Source organism: Triturus cristatus, chromosome 7 (genome assembly GCF_964204655.1).
Source record: "Triturus cristatus chromosome 7, aTriCri1.1, whole genome shotgun sequence".
NCBI lineage: Eukaryota > Metazoa > Chordata > Amphibia > Caudata > Salamandridae > Triturus > Triturus cristatus.
Window position 1 is genome coordinate 1,103,249,782 of NC_140590.1, and position 22,958 is coordinate 1,103,272,739.

Below are 22,958 nucleotides of genomic sequence, written 5' to 3' on the forward strand. Positions count from 1 at the left end.
TCCAGTTATAATGTTTTTGCCATTCATTCACATCTCTTACTGTTGAGCGACTCGTACTGTTTACCTTTACCGCTGAACATGCACTCCATGGATATTCGCTGCAGGAGTCTAAAGGGACAATGCGCAACAAACCCAACTGAAAATGGGTCTGTTGAAAGCCCAATCAGAATTTAGTATAGGAATGGGGCTGACATTGCTTCACCAAATTCCAACCTGTGCTATCTAAAAAGCATCACCTCCTGAGCCGGTCTCTAGCTTCAGGCATGCTGCACTGATTTGGACATGCATTGTATGTTCATGGCTTGTAAATGTTTGAGGGGAGCTCACATGTAGCATGGCTCTCAATTCACAATACTATATTCATACTCCTTTCCCATTGCTGATGGCCCTTAATGCTGTCAGCACAGAGACAACAGAAATGAAAGCACTCAAATGAACAGGTCTGTCCGTTCACTTGTATTAATGTTTGCTCCTTTAGCTGTGAGAGGCAACTTCTCTATTATTATATGTATGAGTTGATGCGGCCGTGCTCCATATGCCAAAGCAACCACTATTTTACACTAGAATTTTGTGAATATCTAAAAGTAGTAATGTTCTCAAAATGGTACCAGTAAAATGACTCTTATATCTTACTCACAAATGGAACTACCTTTGTGAATAGCCTACTCAGTCTATTATTTCAACAGGAAAAAGAAAAGTAGAACTATAACAAAGTATGTACTATACTGCACCCTAAACACACTACACAAAGGCTGGCCATATAGTGCAAGCCTATGAGGATATAATGCACAGGAAGCATGTATAACATCGAATATCTTAACTTGACAAGAGTCAAAAGAAACTACATGTTCCTCCTATTGCTGTTTGAATCTAAATCAAAAATTCACAGGACTCCTTCCAACAAGAAAGGTTGACGTGTTTCAGGCAATGCAATTAAATGCCTTCTCAGGACTGAGGAAGTCAAGGAAAATAATATCAAAATGCCTAGGTTAAGGCATAAATACCTCAGGTTCCATATTCGATAGGTGAAAGCGCTTTGCCTGCATGTGTGGTTTGGTCAGTAAGGTAGAAAGATTTAGGAGTATATGAAGGGGACAATGAATTGTAGGGAGGAGTACTTTCCCACCTCCGTGTTTATTAGATTATTATTTTCCGTCATTGACTAGAGAAGACGTGTACTAGCAAGGGAAAGCTGGAAATATGTACATATGACCGTGTGATTATTAGGTGGTCATGGGAACATGCAGACAAACTGAATTACAGGAAAGAGACAATGTGGTACCTTGAAGATGTGGAATTACAATGAGAAGTTAAAAATACAGTTGTTTTTGATAGCTGTACATCTAGTTTAAATCAAATGGATACAGAAGGCAGGACTGAAACTGACTATTGAGACTAAATAAGGGCAATTTAAGATAAAAAAACTTGTTCGATAGGAGCACCAATGATCTTGAAACAGCTAATACTGAGATTGGTATGGAGAGTGTCTGAGAAGACATTGGTTATCAATATTGCACGATAGGAGATGAACAGAGTGTGTGTTTTGGTCAGTGACATCAAATTGGTTAGTCCAAGCTTGTTTTAAAGAATTGGAGATCATAGAGATGAAAAAATGGGATCCTGGGCATATTCCTAAATATAATGGGGGGTGCTTTCCAACCGAAAGAAAAAGAGTTATTTGTCTGGGGAGTGGTAGGAGATATTCAAATACATATGTGTTACTTTACTTGCTGATTATGGTTGTATTCTCTTCAATGCCTAAATGCTGGGGGTGCTTTTAATTGTGAGCTCTGCCTTTCCTGAATTAAAGTAGACTATTGATAAATTATTCTAATGGTGTTCCTTCTCTATGCTTTCATACAGCCTTCTTCTGACATAGAGAAGAAACAGAGGGTAGCAGAGATTCATGCTTCCATTGATATCCAACAAGTCTGTGGAAATGAGTTGAACACTATAAGGGTACACTTGCACTTTTCTACCATCTACCACTTACCTTAAGTCCTTAGAGACCGCAGAGAGACTCTCAAAATAGGGGAAGATTATTCATCACCATAAATGTACATCTAATAGTGTAATTTACTTTGCTGGTTAGTCAAAAAGATTGTCATGTTTTCCAGGACAAGGTTTTGACTTCACAGTGCAGTACAGTTAGTCATCTATGGGTAGCTAAGTGAGAAATGGGTAACAGAGGAGAGCAGTTTTATAGCAGCAACACTTACATAGATTCCTATGATCTGTGAAGACCCAGTGAGAGAGGGTGAAGTATATTATGCACAAATGCACTGCCAGGATAGAACGCATAAGCTCCTTGTTTTGGCAGTTGGATCTGTAGATCAAGCAGGCCATACACAAACTACACTATCTATTGGAAAAAATACCATGTGTTTGAAAAAAGACCAGGGTCTTAGATTAAATAAAGATGAAGGACTACATTATGGAGTTGACAAAAATACACTTACCAAAGCTTCAGTTACTGCTTCAAGAACCGGAAGAAGACAACCCACATCTTTCTAAAAGACAATGTAAAATAAATAGTTACAAGAAAGAACAAAAAGGACAACTTCATTTGTGTAAGATACCATTTCAGTTTTCAAAAACAGTGTTAATTTTTTTAGATACATACCTCTTACCTCTAACTGAAAGGGGGCATGAAACATTGTATGATAAATCATTGGCATGTAGATAATATAGCAACAAGGTTTGGGAAAGCCAATAGTTCCCGTCTTTGGGACCTATTGGCTATGCAAGCTGTTTTAGCAAAGCTGTAGAGCATTCCCCAATACTTTTCAATATGGCTAAGGCAGAATATTTTTAAAAGCCTGTGATGCTGTAGCTCAACTTATTTTAAAGGCAAGCAGAACACGTATGCGCCTACAAAATTACAATAGCCTTGTTTTTTTCATTTGCTAATCCAAGTTGAATCGCTAAAAAAAAACAGAATATGTGATAGAGTTTTAACTTTTAAAGCGAGTGTGGGAAGCAACACAGAGGCCATAGTTAGGAGGCAATGCAAAGCAAACGGGTGAGAGGGAGAGGTAGAGAGCAATGTGGAAAGCAGGGGGAAAAGGACCAGGGCAAGAAAGTAATATGGGGAGAACCACATAAGGATAAGCACATCACAGAGTGAATAAAGGGGACAAGTACATTAGCAAGTAAGAATAATATGCAGCATGTAGGAGGAAGTCAAATATACTTAAGCACTCCATGCATTCTCATGGAGTGCTTAATGCAAAAGTAGGGCCCAGAAAGTGAGTACTACATGGGCACAAGTAAATTGACAATGATCCAGGGGATGCATTTCTAGCAGCATTGCTGCTGTTGCAGTGGGACTACATAACCCAGCAGCCCACAGACAGGAGGAAGGGCGCCAGCTATCTTTTGTGCTCTGTCCCGCTCTGTGACACCCACAGCGTGGGACACGCCTGCACCAATGGAGCTTGGAAGAGACTGGGCCCCCTCTCTTGACTACAGTATCCAGCTTTGCCTACAGTCCCCCAAAAACTTCAAAATGGGCAAAAGGAAAATTAATGTGTACCATGCTAGCATCCTTTGCAAAGCATCTAAGTTTATGACTAATAATTCAAGTAATGTTAAGGGTGTGATTGAAAGAGAAATTAGCAGTACTGAAGAGCGCAAACCTACAATGCAAAACTCAACTGAAGAAATGTTCGAAACTCCATCAATAAACTCTATTCCAAATCTACCTGGTAGCAAGAAGGCTGTGACTGAGACGGTATCAACAAACCCAGGTGGTTGAAAACGCTGCTAGTACCTGTCTCACAGTGACCCAGAAAGTTAAGCATATGCTGGGCTTTCAGGGTAAGGTTCACACAAATACACAAAAGAATGGGCCAGTCAGTTGACGTGCTTTCATTGATGAGCCACACCATGGAAAACAGGGTGGAGTGGTCGCCGGGGGCAAGGGTCTCTATTTTCAGCACAAACGTTATATGGTCAGGCATGTTTTTCCTTATCTCAGAGGGGCATTACTGGTAAATTCAAGGGTAGTGCCTTACCTGTGGGCTTCATTTATAAAACTCCAGAGATAAGTGATTTTGCCAACAAGCAGATGGTTGATCAGAGGCATGATTACTCCCTATACAATGTCACTATTATGAATCGATTTGCTGGTCTGGGGTATTTGGATGCAAACGATTGCCTCAATGATCCAACAAACTGACCTTGATGTACTTATGTTGAGCCTTAGGAACAAAGAAATGGAAAGGTTCATGTGTAATAATTACAAGTGTATTAGCCATGATTAAGTAACATCAATCACAAAACACTACCTGCCAGAACACTTTTACTTGTGATCAAAGCAATTGTAATCAGTTAGCTCCAAGTATTACTGAACCGATTTCAATAGCATTGCAAAAGGTTATCTGTCAGAAAACTGCTACTTGTGGTTTAAGTAATTTGAATCAGTTAGCTTCCAGAACCACTGAACCAATTTCTAACCAAAATAAAAAATGGCGCCTTTGGCTGGCGATGAAATAGGACGCACCTCACTGTGTCTCCGTTTCCCTGTGGCCGGACTATACTTATCTGATGGCATTGGGACCTGGGAGGGGATAGCGGGACTAGTGCTGACCAGCTACTAGTTGCCTGCTGCCCATTGTGAGTGCCTGGAGCCCCTGGGGGTGAATTGCTGACCTGAAACATCGAGGCCTGGGAGCCAGAAAAGCCTGGGTTTGACATCTTGAAACCAGGCTGAGGCAGGGGCAAGGGGCTCTTGAGGGCCAGGGGCCAATCTTTAAAGTGCATCGGGCCCTCTGCTGTGGCCACCCTAAGATGCAGATGTAGCCATCCGGCCAGGATTGGGCACACATCGGACCCCCTGTTGCTCGCATAGGAAAGCTCTGGGTGGGCGGCCCATGCTTCGGCTTTCCCCAAGGTGTCTGGGCCTGACTGCAGGGTACAGTGAGGGAGCGGTGGTGAGCCTGTGGGCCCCCTTGAGTGTGCTGGTGTCGGGGTCTGAAGATGTCCCACCCCTGGGTCTGATATTGGGACTGGGGTTCCAGCATTAAGGTGAGAGACTTCCTTGACATGTCATCTGTGCACCTGCTTGCGGCATAGGACTTGCAGTGCCTGGCGGTGTGATTGGCTGCCTTATTGGATGGCAGGTGTTCCCACCGCCTCATCCTGAGTGACCGAAGGAGCTGAGGCCTGCTGCTCAGGACAGATCTCTATAGTTGGTGCCAGAGGCTCGGGAACTGCTCTACCTCATGATGGACTCCTGCCCCAGCAGCCCTGACCTGCGCACTGCTCTACCCAGGATCTCTATATGCCCGGAATGGACAGCTGTACCGCGCTCAAGGCACATGTCCCAGTCCAAGGAAAAGTCGACCTCCCAGGCTAAATAAGACATCATACAGCATCTCCGTTCCATAGATGGCGCTCAATCTCCCACTCATTCTCCTCTGGCCTCTGTGGCAACTTTCCTACAAACACCTTGAGTACAGTTGCAGCCAACTAACATGCTCCACCTGGCCCTTGGTGTCTGCCCTGGTGGCCTCGTCATCTTGATATGCAGACAAGTGATGCACAAGCTGGAATTCCTGGGCCTAACCTGACAGGGCTGTCCCCTGATTGGTTTCAGGTCAGCCTCAGTAGCTTTCCCTCTGCCTCCACTTCCCATCTTTAGAGCGGTTCATGTTTGGAGCTGACCCAATGCTCTCCTGGGTCCAAGAAAGGACTCCTGTGTTATGTGGTCAGCCGCCAGGACAAGAGGCTGGGACTTGCAAAGAAGATTTTCTCAGCCCCTGTTCAACTTGTCCCCATGGGGAGTGACTTCCTCAGAATAGACCTGGTTTCCACCAATGGAACATTCCAGGACTTGAATGGCTCGTTATGGCCCTGTTGGCATTATTGAATTTGTTCTTGCTGTCTTACTCCTCTTTTTCCTCTCCATTTTGTCCCTGAAGCCCTGGGATTAGAAGTAACCCTGGGCGGACAACTAAGTTTGCGTAGTTTGTGCTACTTTGCGCTACACGATTTGCACATAGCACAGTGAAAAATCACACAGCGTAGCGTAGTTGACAATTTTTGCTTGCTCGCGGTCCTCAACATCAAATTAGCGACAGAGAGCAAACAAAACAACATCCCAGCGAGACTTTTTCCTCGTTCGTGATCAGCAACATCAAGTTGCCGATCGCAAGCATAGAAAATAAACCTCCGGGCGAGATTCTCAATGCGGGGAGGTCAGGTTTCTCATTGCGAGTGGTCGCGTATGCTCGCGACTGCTCGCGCTGAGAAACTACCAGTCTGCGTTGAGAAAGCTGCCGCTCGAGTAAAAATCTACTAGAGCGGCAGAGAAGGACAGATCACACTGTGCAAGATGCCATTTTCAATGATTGCACAGTGCGGACAAGCATCCGGCACTGTGCAATCATCGCGAACAGAGCACTCTGCAGTTCGCATAGTGCTATGCGTATCTCGCGTAGTGCACTTCGCGTAGCTACGCGTAGCGCTACTACGTGAACTAGAAGGTTACTGCAACTTTTTCTTGCTACTTTCTTTTGTCATGGGGGCCTGTCAGACTGCCTCCTGCTAAATAAGTGGGATACAACATATTAGGATCTTTCTCCTATCCTTACCTCTGCGGGTGGCAGTGCTTTCTCTTGTCGGCCAATAATTGGCAAACTACACTCCACTCTGACACACCCCACACAAATACCAATGATACAGGTCAGATTTCTTTCACTTAATGTGAAAGGTCTCAATTCCCCCAATAAGCACAGGCAGGTTTGATGATAACTCTTGCTGCAAGACCCTGAGGTTATTTTCTTACATGAAATGCACCTCTTGCGCTCAGATACACACCGCATGGCACATCCAAAGCACCCAACTCAATACTGGACGACTTTTACATCCAGGATGGCAGGAGTTGCTATTCTGTTTAAGGTGGGTTTCAAATTACAGGTTGCTAAATTGGTCCGTTGCCTTAAAATTAGAGCTCAGCATAACACCATATCCCTTACCTTGATAAATATCTATGCCCCAAGCAATCTCAGGACACATATCTCAGGACACTCCTCAAGGACTTAGCTGCAAAAGAAGATAGACAGCTGCTCTTAAGGGGGGACTTCAATCTGGTTTAGGATCATGAGCTGAACCGTAGCGAGAACTCCTTTCAGGGCATGAGGGCGATGTCGGCCGCTTTGAAGAAGGACATTATGACCCTAGGCCTGGTAGATGCATAATGCTATAAGTCCCCTGATGGAGAGGACTACACTTTTTTTTCCCCATGTCCACCGCTCGTACTCACGCATCAACTATTTCTTCTTATCACATTCACTTGTCTGGTTCCTTGAAGCAGCGAGCATCTTCGATATCTCTATCTCAGCCTATGCACACCTTGAGAAAACCCTGACGGGTGTTGGGGTGGCACCCTGCTCTGCACCGCATTTGCGGCTCCCCTCTCACATCTTAAGTTAGCCGGGGAACATTGCAGAAATTTGGAGAGAGATTCAAGCCTATTTTGAGACAAATGCCCTCACCAACACTGATGAGCATACTTTAAGGCGGCTATCTGCGGCACTGTCACTTCAATCATAATTGCCCATACCAGGGAGGCCCGGCTGTTAGAAAACGGGCTAGCTAGGGACATAAAGGGCCTGGGGCACGTGGACCATACTGCACCTTTGAGGCTGCAAAAGAAGCAGCTGGCCTTGCTACGTGGTCAATTGTGGGCATTGATGGTAAACAAAGCAGAGCGCTCATTTCCTTATATTGAAACAAAAATACTATGAAGGTGGGAACAAGGTCCACTCCCTTCTAGCCTGCTGGTTTCATACCTGAATTTACCGCTCCCACATCGCTAAGGTCAAAAATGAGGATGGCACGTGGGCCATCTCCACAAACGACAAACAGCGGGCATTCCACGTATTCTATTCTGTCCTATATAGCCAAGGGGAGAGGTGGGCCCCTTCCATGCTTCGTGCCCTTGGCCACCTCTGGAGTGGGTCCACAAGCACAGTCTAGAGGCACCGTTTACACTATATGAAGTGTGTCGGGCACTGAAAGACCTTCTGGTGGGCAGAGCCCCAGGCCTAGACGGGCTTACAGTGTCTTTCTACCACTTGTTTGTGCCCCAACTTACAGTTCCTTCTCTGACACTACTAGCTTGATGCCTACACTGACCATGGCTGAGATAGTTTGAATACCCAAGCTGGGCAAAGACCCGTTGCTCTACATATCGTACTGCCTTATCGCCCTCCTTAATCCAGATGCCAAGATATACACCAACCTCCTGGCAAACTGGTTGGAGCCCTATCTACTGGGTCTCTTCGACCCAAACCAGGTTGTGTTCATTTGGCAGTGCCAGGGGGCAGACAACATCTAGCGCCTGGCCCATCTGGTGGAGAAGGTCCAGCAACAAGACATCCTTGCGTGCCTCCTCTACCTGGATGCTGAGAAAGCTTTTGATAGGGTGGACAGTGCCTTTCTCAGATCGGTACTCCTGAAAATTGTGATTAGACCTATCATGATATCCTGAATAATGGCAGCCAATGTCGCTCTTACCATGCAAAGCCGGGTCAGTGGCGTCTCTCCCGCCTACTGCACATCCGTAGGGGGACCCGACAGGGATGCACACTCTCCCCCCTACTCTTCACCCTCGCAATGGAACCTCTGGAGAAAGCCATTTGTCGGGCGCCCGACATTAAAGGTATCTCCTTAGGATCCAATGAGCACAAAGTAATGCTATTTGCGGAGGATCTTTTGCTTACTTTGACCAACCCCAATGATTAATTTCCCACCCTGCTCTTGCTCCTTCATGCATTCAAATAAATCTTGAGCCTTACGATCAACACAAACAAATCACAAGCATTGAACTTAACACTTCCACCACAGGAGGCTTTGCAGTTGCAGTCACTCACCTTGTTCCAATGGCCAACCCATTCGGTCCAATAATTGTCCGGAGTGTTGGCGCTCTGTCTTAAAGTACCTGAGGCGATGAAGGACCCTCCCTATATTGTGACTTGGTTGCCTAAACGACGTAAAGATGTCACTACTGCCAAAAGTGGTCTATCTTTTTCAGACACTACCTACGCCCCTTCCCCAAATGTCTATCACAGGCCTCCAGAGGAAGGTGAACTCCTTTATCTAGAGAAAAGGTCATCAACGGTTCTCCAACAAGATACTCATGCTAACACGAGATTGGGCAAACTTGCATGCCCCATCCAATATATCCCAGAATGGGTGGTTCGAGAGAGAAAAATCATTGTTTTTTTTATGGGCAGGGTGATGGCATGCAGACCACTTTGAGATCTGGCCTGATTGCCTAAACGGCTTGGACCACGCAGTGCCACCATTGTCACCCCAATAATAACAGTTGTGGACATATGGGACCTCACCTCCCAACACCCCACTGTTTCAGAATCCTGACTTCCCGCCGACACTGCAGCGTCACTCCTTCTTGGACCAGGGGAATGAAAAATGCCACATAATCAGCGATCTTTTTGAGGGAGGAACCTTTAAGACTTTCAACCAATGCACAAGAGACTATTGCCTCCCAGCTACACATGGCTACAATACTTCCAGCACAGACATTGGCTGCACTCCCACCAATACACATGGGGCCACATGTCAGCTTACCTCCTTCGAAACACTTGTGCACTCCTATGATGTCTCACAAGGGCTTATTTCGCATATGTATCTGGTCCTAAAGCACCCTTTGCCCCTCCATCCTTACCAGACCCACCGGCACTCAGACATTCCAGATGCCATCCCCACGGAGCAGTGGGAACAGTTATGGCACGACATTCTGAGGACCTATCGAAGCACTTCTCAACTTGAAACTGCCTATAAAGTTATGACCCACTGGTACTATATGCCTGTCCAGCTTCAGAGAATGTTTCCTGCATCCTCACCTTTGTGTTGCCGATGCAACTTTACTACTGGCTCCTTCTTCCATATTTGGTGGTCCTGTCCACTTGTTTCGGAGGGAGGTACTGAGTCACTTCAAGGACACGGTGGGGTTTCCCATACCAAGTACACCACAGTTAACCATCCTAGGGATCCGGCCCCAATCTCTCATAGTTGTGACGCACACTGACTGGCGCCTGATCTTGCATATGGTGGGGTCAGCAAAACAAACTATAGCCTTGCTGTGGAAAAGCCCACGACCCTACCTACCTCACTATGGTTCACCCGTCTATGGCGCACTATGACAGTGGACCTCCTAACCTGTCATATCACGCACTCTGAAACAAATGTTACACTTGTATGGCAGCCACTGCTTGCCCACCTCTCGACACTAGAACACTTTAGCTTTACCCCCACCTCCGAGCTGTACAACTATTTGACAATTTCCTCCTTCTGTGAGTGGTTGACCCCTCATAATGCACCGGCCCCTCTAACATAAATTAAGGATCCTTAGTCTTTACACAATGACTTCCTTGGGCCCCTCCCCTTTTCTTCCCTCCTTCCTCCATCCCTCTTCCTTTTGTTTTAAGTGGCATAATCGGATACCTGTCTCTAGATTGCAGGCCCCTCTTTAGTCAAGATGGGGTGACGACAATTTATGCTTATACTGTGTAACGCTTTGATTTATATTCATAACTCTTTGTAACATGGAGCATCTGTATGAGCCCAAGGGAAATAATTATATGTGTATAAGCAGTGCACTGTGCTAAGAACACTTGGTCGCATTGTGGGCCACTAGAAGCATGCTGACAGGATCCGCTAAGTTATTAACTTACTGCACAATTGATCAAAATGATGTATGTGTGATAAAAGTGTTCAAAGTCATTCAATAGTAATAAAAGAGATTTCAACACAAAAATTGAGACTTTTATTTTAGGAATGTAGGTGGTATTAAGAACAAAATCCAGAACCATGTTTTTCTTTCCTTTATTAAGCATTTTGGAATCCTGTGTTTTCAGGAATCATGGGCCACTGTTGATTACCATATCAAATGGCTATACCACTTTTCAAACACCAGCAGTTGCCTTCTTAGCAGGGAGACCAAAGGGAGGCCTCTCAATGTATATTACCACTGTGCTATAAGGGAACGTTTTTAAAAAAAAGGCTGCATTGATCTTACTATCATGTTGTTGGTCTTAAAATTTGCAGTAGCATACATTTTTATATTTCTAATCATTATAATAAAAATTTTACTCCAGAGAAAGCTTTTGCAATTGATAGTATTGTGAGAGAATTTGAGACAGTTTGCTATGTGAAAGGTAGGGATAATCTGCTGGCTTGGGGGCTGGGGGGAATTTAAACAACTGCTTCTGTCCCATCACTGGCAGGGAAATATATGACTATGTAGACCATCAGGGTCTATCTCAAGTTGGTCATGATGCATATGGCGAGCAACTAAAAAGTGCATTTTAAAAATGTTGATTTGGCTTTTGCTAATGAGATCTCTGACCTGCACACTCCTTTTGGGTGCACTTTTATGAGTGGAGACTGTAGTTCAACTATTGATATTAGCTTAGTCACATGTGCTTTTAGATTTTTCATTATGAATTTCAGGACACAGCTAAATGGTTTTAGTAATCCTAATCCACAATGTATAGATATTACTTGTCCGGATAACAAGGCAAAGACTAGCAGCGTAGTTTGCACCAATGATATCAAGGTGGCTACATGAAATTATATATGGATTAAATGGAGCAATGTCATCACTGAGGATTTTCTTTTAAATTTATTCTGTGCAAATCATGCTCAAGTGAATATATGCCTTGATGATAATGCTGAGGATGGGGATATTATAAATGCTTTCCTCTCAAATGGCAGGCTTGTTACAGCCAGTCTGACGCACAACCCACTGAGATCAATTGCAAACCATAACGGATAGTTTGACTCCAAATGTACAAAAGCTATAAAAAAAACTGAAAGAGGCACTAAACAGATTACCTTGAGTAAGTAATGAAAGAGTATCATGAAGGTGGGCAAAAAAGACTGCATTGGCACACAGGAAGCAATACATTTATTCTGTGGCCGGGAAAGCATTAATTAATGCCAGCACTTGTAAAGATAGCTGTGCTTTGTATCAAATTGTAATAATCCATTTTAAAGATTCTGATATTCCAACAGTTGAAGTTGTCATACACCAAGAAGACTGGGTGAGAAACTTTTCTAGTATTTATGCCCAGGAATCCATGGATACTAAGGGAACACCACTCCTTGTTTTTACTTTAAAGGACGTTTTGGATGCTATAAGCGGATCACGCTAAGGAAAGGCCCAGGGACCAAATGGGATGCAATCAATCTCTTTAAAAGTAATTTGGATTTGTGAGGGTCATTAGAGACTAATGATATACGAGAATAATATTCTAAGTCACTTTCAAGCTTGTTTCTGCATCAAGGTTTCAACTATTGATCAGGTTTTTCGATTCATGTTAATATACTGGAGAACTGTATTGATCCATGGTGGCATCTTTTGTGTTGTGTTTGTCGACCTAAAATTGGCCTTCGATATGATTTCTAGACCGAAACTGTGGAGTATTTTGTCCGACTTGCACATGTCCCCCAGGATGTTATCCTTCTTAATCTGCTTACACAAAGGCCACTATGCAAGTAAGATGGGGAGGTAACCAGACTCAGTTGACAGAAAAAGTACCAGTCTGCAAAGTTGTTTGACAGCGATGTTTGCTGACACCCATCCTGTTCCCACTTTTTATTAAGTACATAGCTTCCTTCTGGGTTGAACTGGAGGCAGATGCCCCATTGTTGGCAGGTCTTAAAACTCCAGTTCTTTTGTTTGCTGACAACAACTTGCTGATTTCCAAGACTCCGTCAGGACTCCAAAAACTTTTGGATCATCTCAATAAATTTTGTGATGATCAAGTCTTGGGAATTAACACTTCAAAGAATAATGTGATGTCTTTCAGACAGCATAAATCTTTTAAGGGCTACCTAATCCTGGGTGACTCTTCTCTTGAACAAGTCAATACTTTTACATACCTAGGGGTTATCATTGTCAAGGGTATGCCTTGGCAACCACACATTAGCAAGGCCACAACTAGGCTAAAGCAGATCTCTGGCATAATACTCAAGGAGTTTTCGACATCCTTTTCCAAACCCATTACTCCTGCACTTAATATTTATGATGCCAAGGGTCTGGGCACAATCCTGTATGGGGCTGAGCTGTGGGGATTTGCCAAACAAAATGAGATCACAAGATACGAGAATAGTCTTTTTAAGGAACCTTACTTCCCTCCCAACTAGTTCCTGTTACTCCCATTGTTTAAAGACCTAGGTGTTACAAGGGCCTGATACAACATCAGTTTACAGCCATTGTTGTATTGGAGGTGCTTGTGGCGTACTCCAGAGCTGGCACAATATACTGACAGCCTGAGGAATGTAATGAAGGATGACCAATTCACCTAAATTCCATGGCTTTCAAATATGAAGTCAGCCTTGCAATAATTAGACTATCATGATTTGTGGCATCAACCTAATACATCCAAAGATGAGCTCAAAAAGAGATACCAGTCGCTTGGAAATGACAAGGTCGTTCGGAAGTCAGCTAGTGCCAAGCTGGCAAGCGACCACATGGACATCAAGTTATGGTGTGGGCGGGAATTATTCTGGGATGTAATACTGGTCCCACTGCATAGGAAATTTTATTTCCAGTTTTGTATAGGCACCCTGCCCCTTAGGTCATTCACTGCTGGTTCGAAGGGTGAAGGAGGTAGCTCCTTCCCTTCATGTGATCATCTGATGGAATGTGTTTCACATGCTATGTATACTTGTCCAGGTTATTCATTCCCCAGAAAAAATGGCTGGCACTGATATGTAGGCTACTAGGCATGCAGAACAACCAAGATGCCCTTTGCAGCCTCAGATCAGACCCTTCCATACAACTGGTCATCACTCTCGCAACGTTTTTGGGTACAATGTGGATTCTCCATAAGAAAGCCCTAGGTCACTTATCTGCCTAGCAAACCACCATTCAGTTTGTCTTATATGTGCTCTACTTGGGTTATCTTTTGCAATACCCCATTTTATTTTTTGATATGCCCTATTTATATTTATCCATTTATAACTGTATATAGATTCATAACCTATATGTTTTTAAGAAAATTACTTGTTTTAAATTATGTTTTATCACGTATGTGGCTATGTGATGAATTGTTCTTTAATGGCACTGGTGGCCGAAATGAAGAGTTTTGAACGGAACTGAATTGATTAATGTTTTAGGATTGATCTGCAGAATAGGTCCTTTTGAATCTTGTTCTTCCTTCATGATAACTCCATTTTTCAAAAAAAGGAGATAAGGGGAGCTCCAACTTGTTATCAGCAAATTTCCATGTTGTATTCACTAATAAATGTGGCTGGGAGAATAATACTAAGACAATTGGAGGATTGGGCAAAGGAAAACTCTTTCATGCAAATTAATCAACATGGTTTTAGAAAGGGGGTGGGTACTCTAGAACAGTCTCTTAATTTTAGTTTACTTATTGTTAAATATGCAATAGCAAAGAGATGTTTTATGGGTGGGTGGAACTTGTGAAGTTTTATTCCAATTAAAACATTTGTGAGGTGCTGTGGAGTTTTTCCATGTTGAGCTTCTCACACTTATTTTTAGTGAAGGGAACCAAACAGAGCACCAAAGATTTTCTACTTGAACAGTAGCTCTCTCAACGTGATAGGTAGCGACCTGCTGTGACTGCCTACATTAAGGAATCTTGTGGGAGGCATTCTAGCACTCAAAAATCAAGCTAGAGGATGTAAATTCTAGGGTGCACTCGCCAACTTAATGTTTGTGAGCCACGTGCGAGGAAAAACTCTGTTGGTTAGCGGAGTGTTGCCGAAACTTCACACTCCAAGGGTAAAACATTACAAACTCCGCAAGCGGAGCAGAATCTTTCACTCACTCTAATCTATTTGCCACTTATGGACCTCTGCGGTACCTTTGAATGGGTAAATTCTGATAAACTATAGACTTTAATGATCAAGATGGGTGTTGATTTCTCTTTACTGAATTTCAGTATGCATATTTATGTAAATGGTAAGGCCGGACTCAGGTTCGGAATCTTTGGAGAATGCATTGAAAAATTTATGTTAAACTGGGGATATGGCAGGGCTATGGTCCGGACCCTTTTTTATTCACCCTTTCATTAATAATCTTAGCAGGTTCTTAGAGAGAAAGGTCATGATGTTCCACATATCAACCAAAAAGCCATAATCATATTATTGTATGCGGACGATGTAGTAATTATGGCACGCACCCCAAACGAATTACAGAACTTGATGAATAATTTTGTGGAATATGTGGCCGAGATAGATCCAAGAGTTAACTTGTCTAAATCTTTCCATATGAAATATGGGTGTACGGCTGACAAATATTAGCAATTTAGGATAGGAGAAAATAAGCTTGCGGTATCTTCCACCATCTGTTACCTGGGCTTATTGTTGAGGCCCATGGCTCATGGAAACAGCTTGTTTCATCTAGAACCTTGCTGATGAACAGATCTGCTTCAGGGCTCATAGATTTGCAGCCAGATTGAGGGGAACACTCAAAGAACTCTGCACTAATTATGAAGCAAAATGTACCTCATTTGGCACAATATGGGGCTGTTGTGTTGGGATATGTCAACTCACGGAAAATGCATGCTTAAGGAAGTACCTTGCAGTTCTGAATTTTGTATTTGTGTATGTTTGCCATAAAGAGCTGGGACTCCCTTTTTTAGAAGATCTCATTAGGACTCGCCCCTATATTATTGTGGCAAAGAATTTGGTCACAACCTGAGGCACTTCTAAATAGGCTAAAAATTGCAGACTGCCTATAACAGGATTATGCCTTAAGAATACCATATTTGAAATATTTCAAGGCTTTCTTTATAGTTTGGGAAGACCCCCTCTTTTTACCGATCCATCCTTGGTATTTCCAAGGCTGAGATTAAACAACTAGCAATGAATAATTTCGAGGAGGACAGGTCTGCCAAGGAATGTGCAAAGGCGAGTGTTGATTATAATTTGTTGTGTACAAATAAAAATACCCAGTTTAATTGAAACAAGTTTACAACCTGCAGCACAGATTGTGCTGACCCTCTTAGACATTATATTATTCACTGTTTTAACTCTATCTCTCGAGTAAATGATTGGTCATCCAAATTGATTTATAACTCAGTGTGATGGTGTTTCGCTATTACAGAAATTTTATTTTAGACAGTGCAGACCTGCAATGCTCTTTTTGCAACTGCATTCCCATAAAGTCCATTTTGCTTTCTCCAAATTTTTGCAGAGGGTTATTTTGATACACGAACAGTTGATTGGGTAAGCTGCTATAAATTAAATGTCTCCATTTAATACAACAATTATATTGCTTTATATTGATTATGTTTTTAAAATATATATACTCTCTATATATTTTCTTTTATGGAAATGTTATTACTGTGGAATATTCTATATTCAATGATCCAGGGAAGCGAAACATAAAATGAGCAAGACAAACCTCCGGATAAGGAGCAGGCAAATGAGGTTCACAGTAAAGCCACCCAATGGTATATAATGGGTGGGCCTCTCTAGTCCACAATATGTTTTGCTCAACCAGACATCTGCACTGTCTGGTAGGCTCAACCTAAAAGTGAGGAATTGATACCAAGGGAGGAAAAGTCAATATTATCCTCGTTACAAAAACTCAATTTCAAAAAGCAAACATCCAATATATGTTAATTAGTAGGATACTAGTAAAGAAAGACAGAAGACAAACCATCAGTGTGGAGTTCGGTAAACTGATCCTTATTTCTCCTTTGTTTGGCAAGGTGGGCAATACCCTGCTGTGAGACTGTAAGAGTTAGAAAGGAGTGCCCTGGGTCAATGAAATTGTTAAAAAGTGAATGGGGCCTTTTTGTAAGGATGATTGAAGCTGGCTTATTGAGACCTTATCTATTAACTCCCCCGACCCTTCTGTTGACGCTCTCTCCAACTCGCTTCACTTATCTACATGCAACTTCTAGCTGGGTTGCTCACAAATCACTCTTTGGGCCATTTCACACAAGGTGAGCACTGTAACTGCTTATTTAAGAATCAGACTCGGCCAGTACAGTGGGATCAATTAGTTGGGTGTCATCGGCATATGAGTAAAACTCAAATCTGACCAGATTAGTGAGGGAAGAAATAAGCACATTAAAACGTGTCAGGTTCAGACGAGAGTTGAGGGGGAGCGACATTTGCATCCCTGAGAGGACGATTGAGACGTTTTTAGGTAAACAGGCTGAGTTCTGTTACTTAAAAAGTAACCAAACCATTGTAGGGCTTTAAGTGTAGTCCAGTTTCATGCAGTGTAGTAATCATTAGACTATGTGAGACGATATTGAATGCAACAGAAAGGTCAAGTAGAATCAGGGGAATGGCCTTGCCCTGATCTACTTCTAGTCTAATGTTGTCCAGAACTGTGAGGGGAGAAGACTCTGGGGCATATTTACAAACCTTGTTGTCACCACGACATTACTTTCAACGATGTTGTGCTGGTGATAAGGACTTCACATTATTATCAGGCAGTATTAAGCCACTTAACTTGGCTTAACGTTGCCTTATAAATAGGGGCACCCTTTCACGCTATAACTGGCCTGAATCGGGAGGGCAATCGGTGGTTCAGTGGGCGTTGCACAGCAGCACCCATTGAATTGGATGCTGCCCCATATTTAAAAGGGTGGCGTAAATATCTGGCAGCGGCAAAATTAAGACCAGGGAAAACCTGGTCTTACCCTGTCCCAATGAGGAGAATTTTTACATTTTTCATCACTTTTTGCTGTTTTAATGTGTGCTTTGTTGTGCAGCATACATGGAAAAAGCAAAACGCCAATGATTGTTTATGTGCAGGAAGATGTCCCTTTTTCCACATAAACAATAATTTTTTTAAAAATGATGTTTTGCAACTTTGATGTGTGCTGCATTAAGCTACAAAACACCATTTAAAGATTGTTTATGTGCAGGAAGGGACACCTTCCTGCACATAAACAATCACTCCCCTCAGACAATGCAGGCATCCTTGCACTATGGTGCAAGGGAGCCTGCGTTGGTGCTAGGCAGCAACATTTAGCACCGGCACAGGGGGAAATCCAGAGCTGCAGCACATTCTAGTAAATATGTTGCAGCCCTGAGTTTCTAAAGTAATGGAGTGTGTTGTTAGCCTTATAGGCTTTACGGATCGCTTTGCCACTTTCTTTGTAAATATGCCCCTCTGTGCTGTGCTGTTTTTAGCTCTGAATCCTGTCTGGGATGGCTCCAGCAAGTTGTTATCTTCCAGAAAGGAGTTGAGTTGGGTATTGACAAGACTTTCCCAGATTTTGGACATATAATGGAGCAATGGAGCAACTCTGCTGGTGGAGCGGACCTTTTTGCTTACCCTAGTCATATTTCCCTATTTCATTAATTAAAGCAGATGCCAAGATATATGCATAATTATTGGCTAAACTCTCGCCTCGTGTAGTGAATATTTGGTATGTTCACATTGACGTGACTTTATCCCAAGAAAAGACACTACTAATCGAATCAATGCTGCTATAGCATTATTTGATGCCACAAAAATCCTATGTAGCCATATTGGAATGATATTATTAGATGCTGAGAAGGCGTATGACTAGGTCTCATGGTCTTTTTTGGGGGGAACTCTGTAGTTAACATGCTTTGCAGATAGATATGTCAATAGTGACCAGTGTTTATATCGATACTCATTCACTTATGTAGTTCTGGCTGGACATAGTTCTTTTGTCTTTAAGATCATATGTGGTACAAGCCAGGGCTGCCCATTATCTATGCTCGTATTTGCTCTTATATTGAACATTACTTAAGGTCTCTTATTCATAGTCCTCCGATAAAGCTTGCAGCTTTGAATGGCATTAAATTTTGTAAGGTTTGTAGATTTATATACCGCAACTTATCAGCCATAAGGGTATCCAGGCGCTGTCCAAGATTAAGCAATTTGCCCAGAATCACATGATGTTGTTCTGACACAGAGACTCATACCTGGATCCCCAGCTTTCAGCTCAGGCCACTGCACCAAATCCTGAGATCAAGATTATTTCCTATGTAGACTATATAGGGGTGTATTCTTCAGAACTAGTTCAGGCAATTCAATCTATTGCTAAGGAGGGTGCGAGATATGTGCAGTTTCTAGGTACTGTTTGAATCATCAAAAGACTCTAAACCATTCTTAACTTTACTTCCGCTCCAAAAGTGTTATGTCCATTTTTACCTATTTAGGAGTCAAGATCACTTTGCTGTTACAAGGATATTCAAACTAAATTATGATCAGTTACTTACATAGGCTATAATCAAGATGCACTGATGGAATTAACATCCCATCAGACTTATCGGCCAATGCAACATTATGAAAATGAACATTCTTCCTGTTCTTATAGCTTTTCTGTGCCATTCTGCTTTGTGTACCTAATAGATTTTTTAGTTGGGTCAAGGGAGGAATATCTAGATTCCTATGGGGGTATAAATGGGCCCAGTGAACTCTCAGGCTCTTGAAACTCCTCCCAATCAGGGGGGGTTGTTGTTACTGGATGTTAAGATGTGTTTTTGGGCAGTCTGTGTCTCTTGTATTAGATATCTTCTTGCTGCTTACTAATTGTCAAATAGACCGCAACTCGTTCGTATATGAATTAGGGGCTGGGTCTTACTGGAAAGTTTACCTGTGTCGACACTCCAACCACAATTATTTAAAAAAAGGACTTTTTAAGGTGACAATTGATGACCATTGGATATGGGGAGATATCTGTTCTTCTTTTCAAATCACTTCTTTACATTTCTTTGCACCTCTTTGGGCAAGCTATATCTACTGTCTATCTTTTAAAATTATTTTGCTAGATCTTGGCACACCCATGACATCAACATCCTAGGGCAGGTATTTGAACAGTCGGTTTTAACAATTTTGCTTCCCTTTAGCAAGAATATAGATTTTCTTATAATTATTTTTTTAAATATCCTAAGATTTGGAATTATTTCCAACATAATGTTGTAAGTAAGATCATTAATAATGATTTGGCGCTTCTCTCATATATATATTTAAGTGATAACAAACTCACTATAAGGATACTTTATCATCTAATGACTGTATATAAGGAGGAGGAACTTCATACCCTTGGAAAAAATAGAGTTCCAAGAATGGTTTGCCTATCCAAGTATCGGATATTAAGGGCTCCTTCAAAACTATCTACTTGTCTGTGGATTTGGTCAACTTGAAGTTCCAACAATTTAGAACCCCTGTATGTTGTACTATATGCTGAAAAGGGTAGTTAAATGGGCTTCGAACAAGACTGACAGTAATTGTAGCTTCCTAAGGTATGGACTATGTGCTGCTGATATAGTTCATTTTTTTGTTGGCTCCTTGCGATTAGTTCAGTATTAAAGTGATGCAGCATTACAATTGTCTCAGCTGTTTCAGGTTGAGGTACTGCTAACTGTTAGAGATATTATGCTGGACAGAAAAGAAGATATAGGTCAACATACTACTGTAGCTATCTCTATTGCAATAGTCATAGCTCGCTTATGTTTTGCCATCAAATGGAAGGCATCTGTACCCCCTCACAGGTTACCAATGGTGGGCACTATTGGAGCATATTAGAGAGACAAAGGTTGGTATTCTTCATCTTAGGGGCAAAACGTTTTGTTTGCGTTACCCTCTCCTGATGTAAAGAATGTTTTGGGCTAGTGCTTATTGCCTTATTTTACAAATCTGCACTCTGCATTATGAATGTAGTATTACTATGCAACTAGTTATGTGGAATATTTTTGAATGTGTGGATCAAAGGTTATATTAGGGGAAGAGGAGGTTTGCCACTCTATCACACAGATGATGTCATCAGTGATGTCATTTGAGATGTCATCAGTGATGTCATGAGTGATGTCACTGACCATGTCATGAGTGATGTAATATGTGACGTCATCAGCAGTGCATTGCGGGCGCGCGAGTTATAGTTAGCTGAACTAACTATAACGGGGGAATTTCAATGGTTTTGTAAGAGTGAAAAGTCCAGCTAACTATAACGCCCCTGAAACCTATGGTTTTTTCAGTGAATTTCTAAGGTTTTTTAAATGCTAATTCCTAACTATAACGTGCCTGAAACCTATGGTTTTTTCAGTGAATTCCAAAGGTTTTTTAAATGCTCATTTCTAACTATGGCTAGAGATATAGGACATGTGAAGAAAGAAGAAAAACGCACAGAAAGAAAAAAAAGAAATGCAGAAAGAAGCAACAGAAGTCCTCAAAGACGAAGAAAAGTGCAGGAAGAAAGACAACGTGGAGAAAGAACAAACAGAAACACAGAAAGAAGCCTTGTTGCAAAATCATCCTGTACCCTCAACTTTTTCAGACGGATACTGGTGTTAACTGAGTCTGACTAACCAGTCCTAGAGCCAGTGCTATGTTAAAAGACACTCAGAATACAGTGAAAACACCTACATACACTAGGGAACACTATGCGTTGGGGTCCCCCTGTGATCAGCATGACCTCCTCTGTAAGCCCCCAGTATATAATAGGGCAGGTGATTAAAACTACCTCTTGAAACGCGCCACAGGGCGTGTTTCCACAAGTCACTTCAGGCCCCGTCCCCTCACTTCCCCACTGTGTAAACACGTCCTGTGGCCGTTTTAAGTTGGGAGATTAAGTCCCCTTGAATCCCGAGGGTCCCTAGGGTCCAACTAGACCACTAGGTACCTCCAGTAAGCGCCACAGAGCTGCATTGCAGAGAGGTATAAAAAGGGGCATGGCCTCAGAACACCTGTCTGCAACGCAGCTCCCTGGCGCATACTGGAGATACCTGTTGGGCTAGTTGGCCCTCAGGGACCCTCAGTGTTGAAGGGGAATTAATTCCCCAACTTACAACTGGCCAGGGGGTGGGTTTGCAGAGTGCTGCTAGGATGGGGCGTGGCCTCCGGCGCAATGCCAGTCTTTTATTTATTTTATTTTTTTAAGAAGGAGGGCTGTGTTGCCCCCCTTCTTTTTCTAATTTACTGGCCCTGGGGACCCCATCCCCCAGGGCCTGCACCCTAATTTAAAAAAAAATAAAAAATAAAAATTCGGCCCTCCCAAGGCCTTAATCGGCCCAGGGGACCCCAACCCCCGGGTCATGGCCTTTTTAAAAAAAAATCTTTAGGAGGGGGCTGCGTTGCCCCCCTCCTCAGGCCACTTATGGCCCAGGGGACCCCATACCCCGGGGCCGGCCTTTGTTTTTTATTATTATATATTTATAGAAACACTTAGCACATGCTGGACAAACCGTATGTACCTATCACCATGACGATTTGCATGATAATCATTAAAAGGCAACTATGCATAGAATGAATCCACATGGAATGTATTTACACAGCTAGTGAAGCTCTGACGTGTCTGACGCCCTACCGTGCCTAATCCAGGCGCCCCCACCGGTGGGTAGTCTCCAAGTAGACACCCTTGTCGTTTATTTATACGAGCATGGGTAGCTATTGACGGGCACATTTAATATACACGCACACCAAGCCATTCAAAGGGGATTCAACAAAAATTCAACCAAACTATGCAAGAAACCCCCCTCACAGTTAATAAAACACACATCCACCGCTGCATGTGTAATACTTTTTATTTTACTCTCTGGAAAGGAGACAAACCTTACTTGAGAGTCACAGCGTGCTCCTGGCTGAGCCCAATGCTGTGTTACACCCACCATTGCCCGCCGAGTGCCTCACACCTCTGTGTTGTATTCCACCAGCTAGTGCGTATGCTATGACACTCTCTAGCCCATGTGCACTGTAACACCACCCCGTGAATATGTCGTACCACACTTGCCTTCGCACGGCTTATATTGCCCCATCTAACGTGCCTTCCTCGATGCCTATGTTATAACGCACAGCGCTATGCCATACATATTACAATCTGGGATCCATATCGTTGTCACAGTGCATATGCAACGTTACACTCCCCAGCACATATTTTATATTACAACTTTAGAGACTAGTTAGGTTACACAACACTGCCCTGTGCATATTACACTCCAAGGCGCATATCACATAG

At 42.8% G+C, this 22,958-nt stretch overlaps 1 protein-coding gene across 1 annotated transcript in view; it reads right to left on the bottom strand.

Moving 5' to 3' along the window:
* Window positions 1-22,958, bottom strand: part of LOC146811159 (uncharacterized) — a 183,580-nt gene that overhangs the window by 109,700 nt on the left and 50,922 nt on the right. Inside the window, exon 5 of the mRNA XM_085618220.1 lies at window positions 2,460-2,510. Coding sequence (XP_085474346.1) covers window positions 2,460-2,510 — 51 coding nt within the window. The remainder of the gene's footprint in view (window positions 1-2,459; window positions 2,511-22,958) is intronic.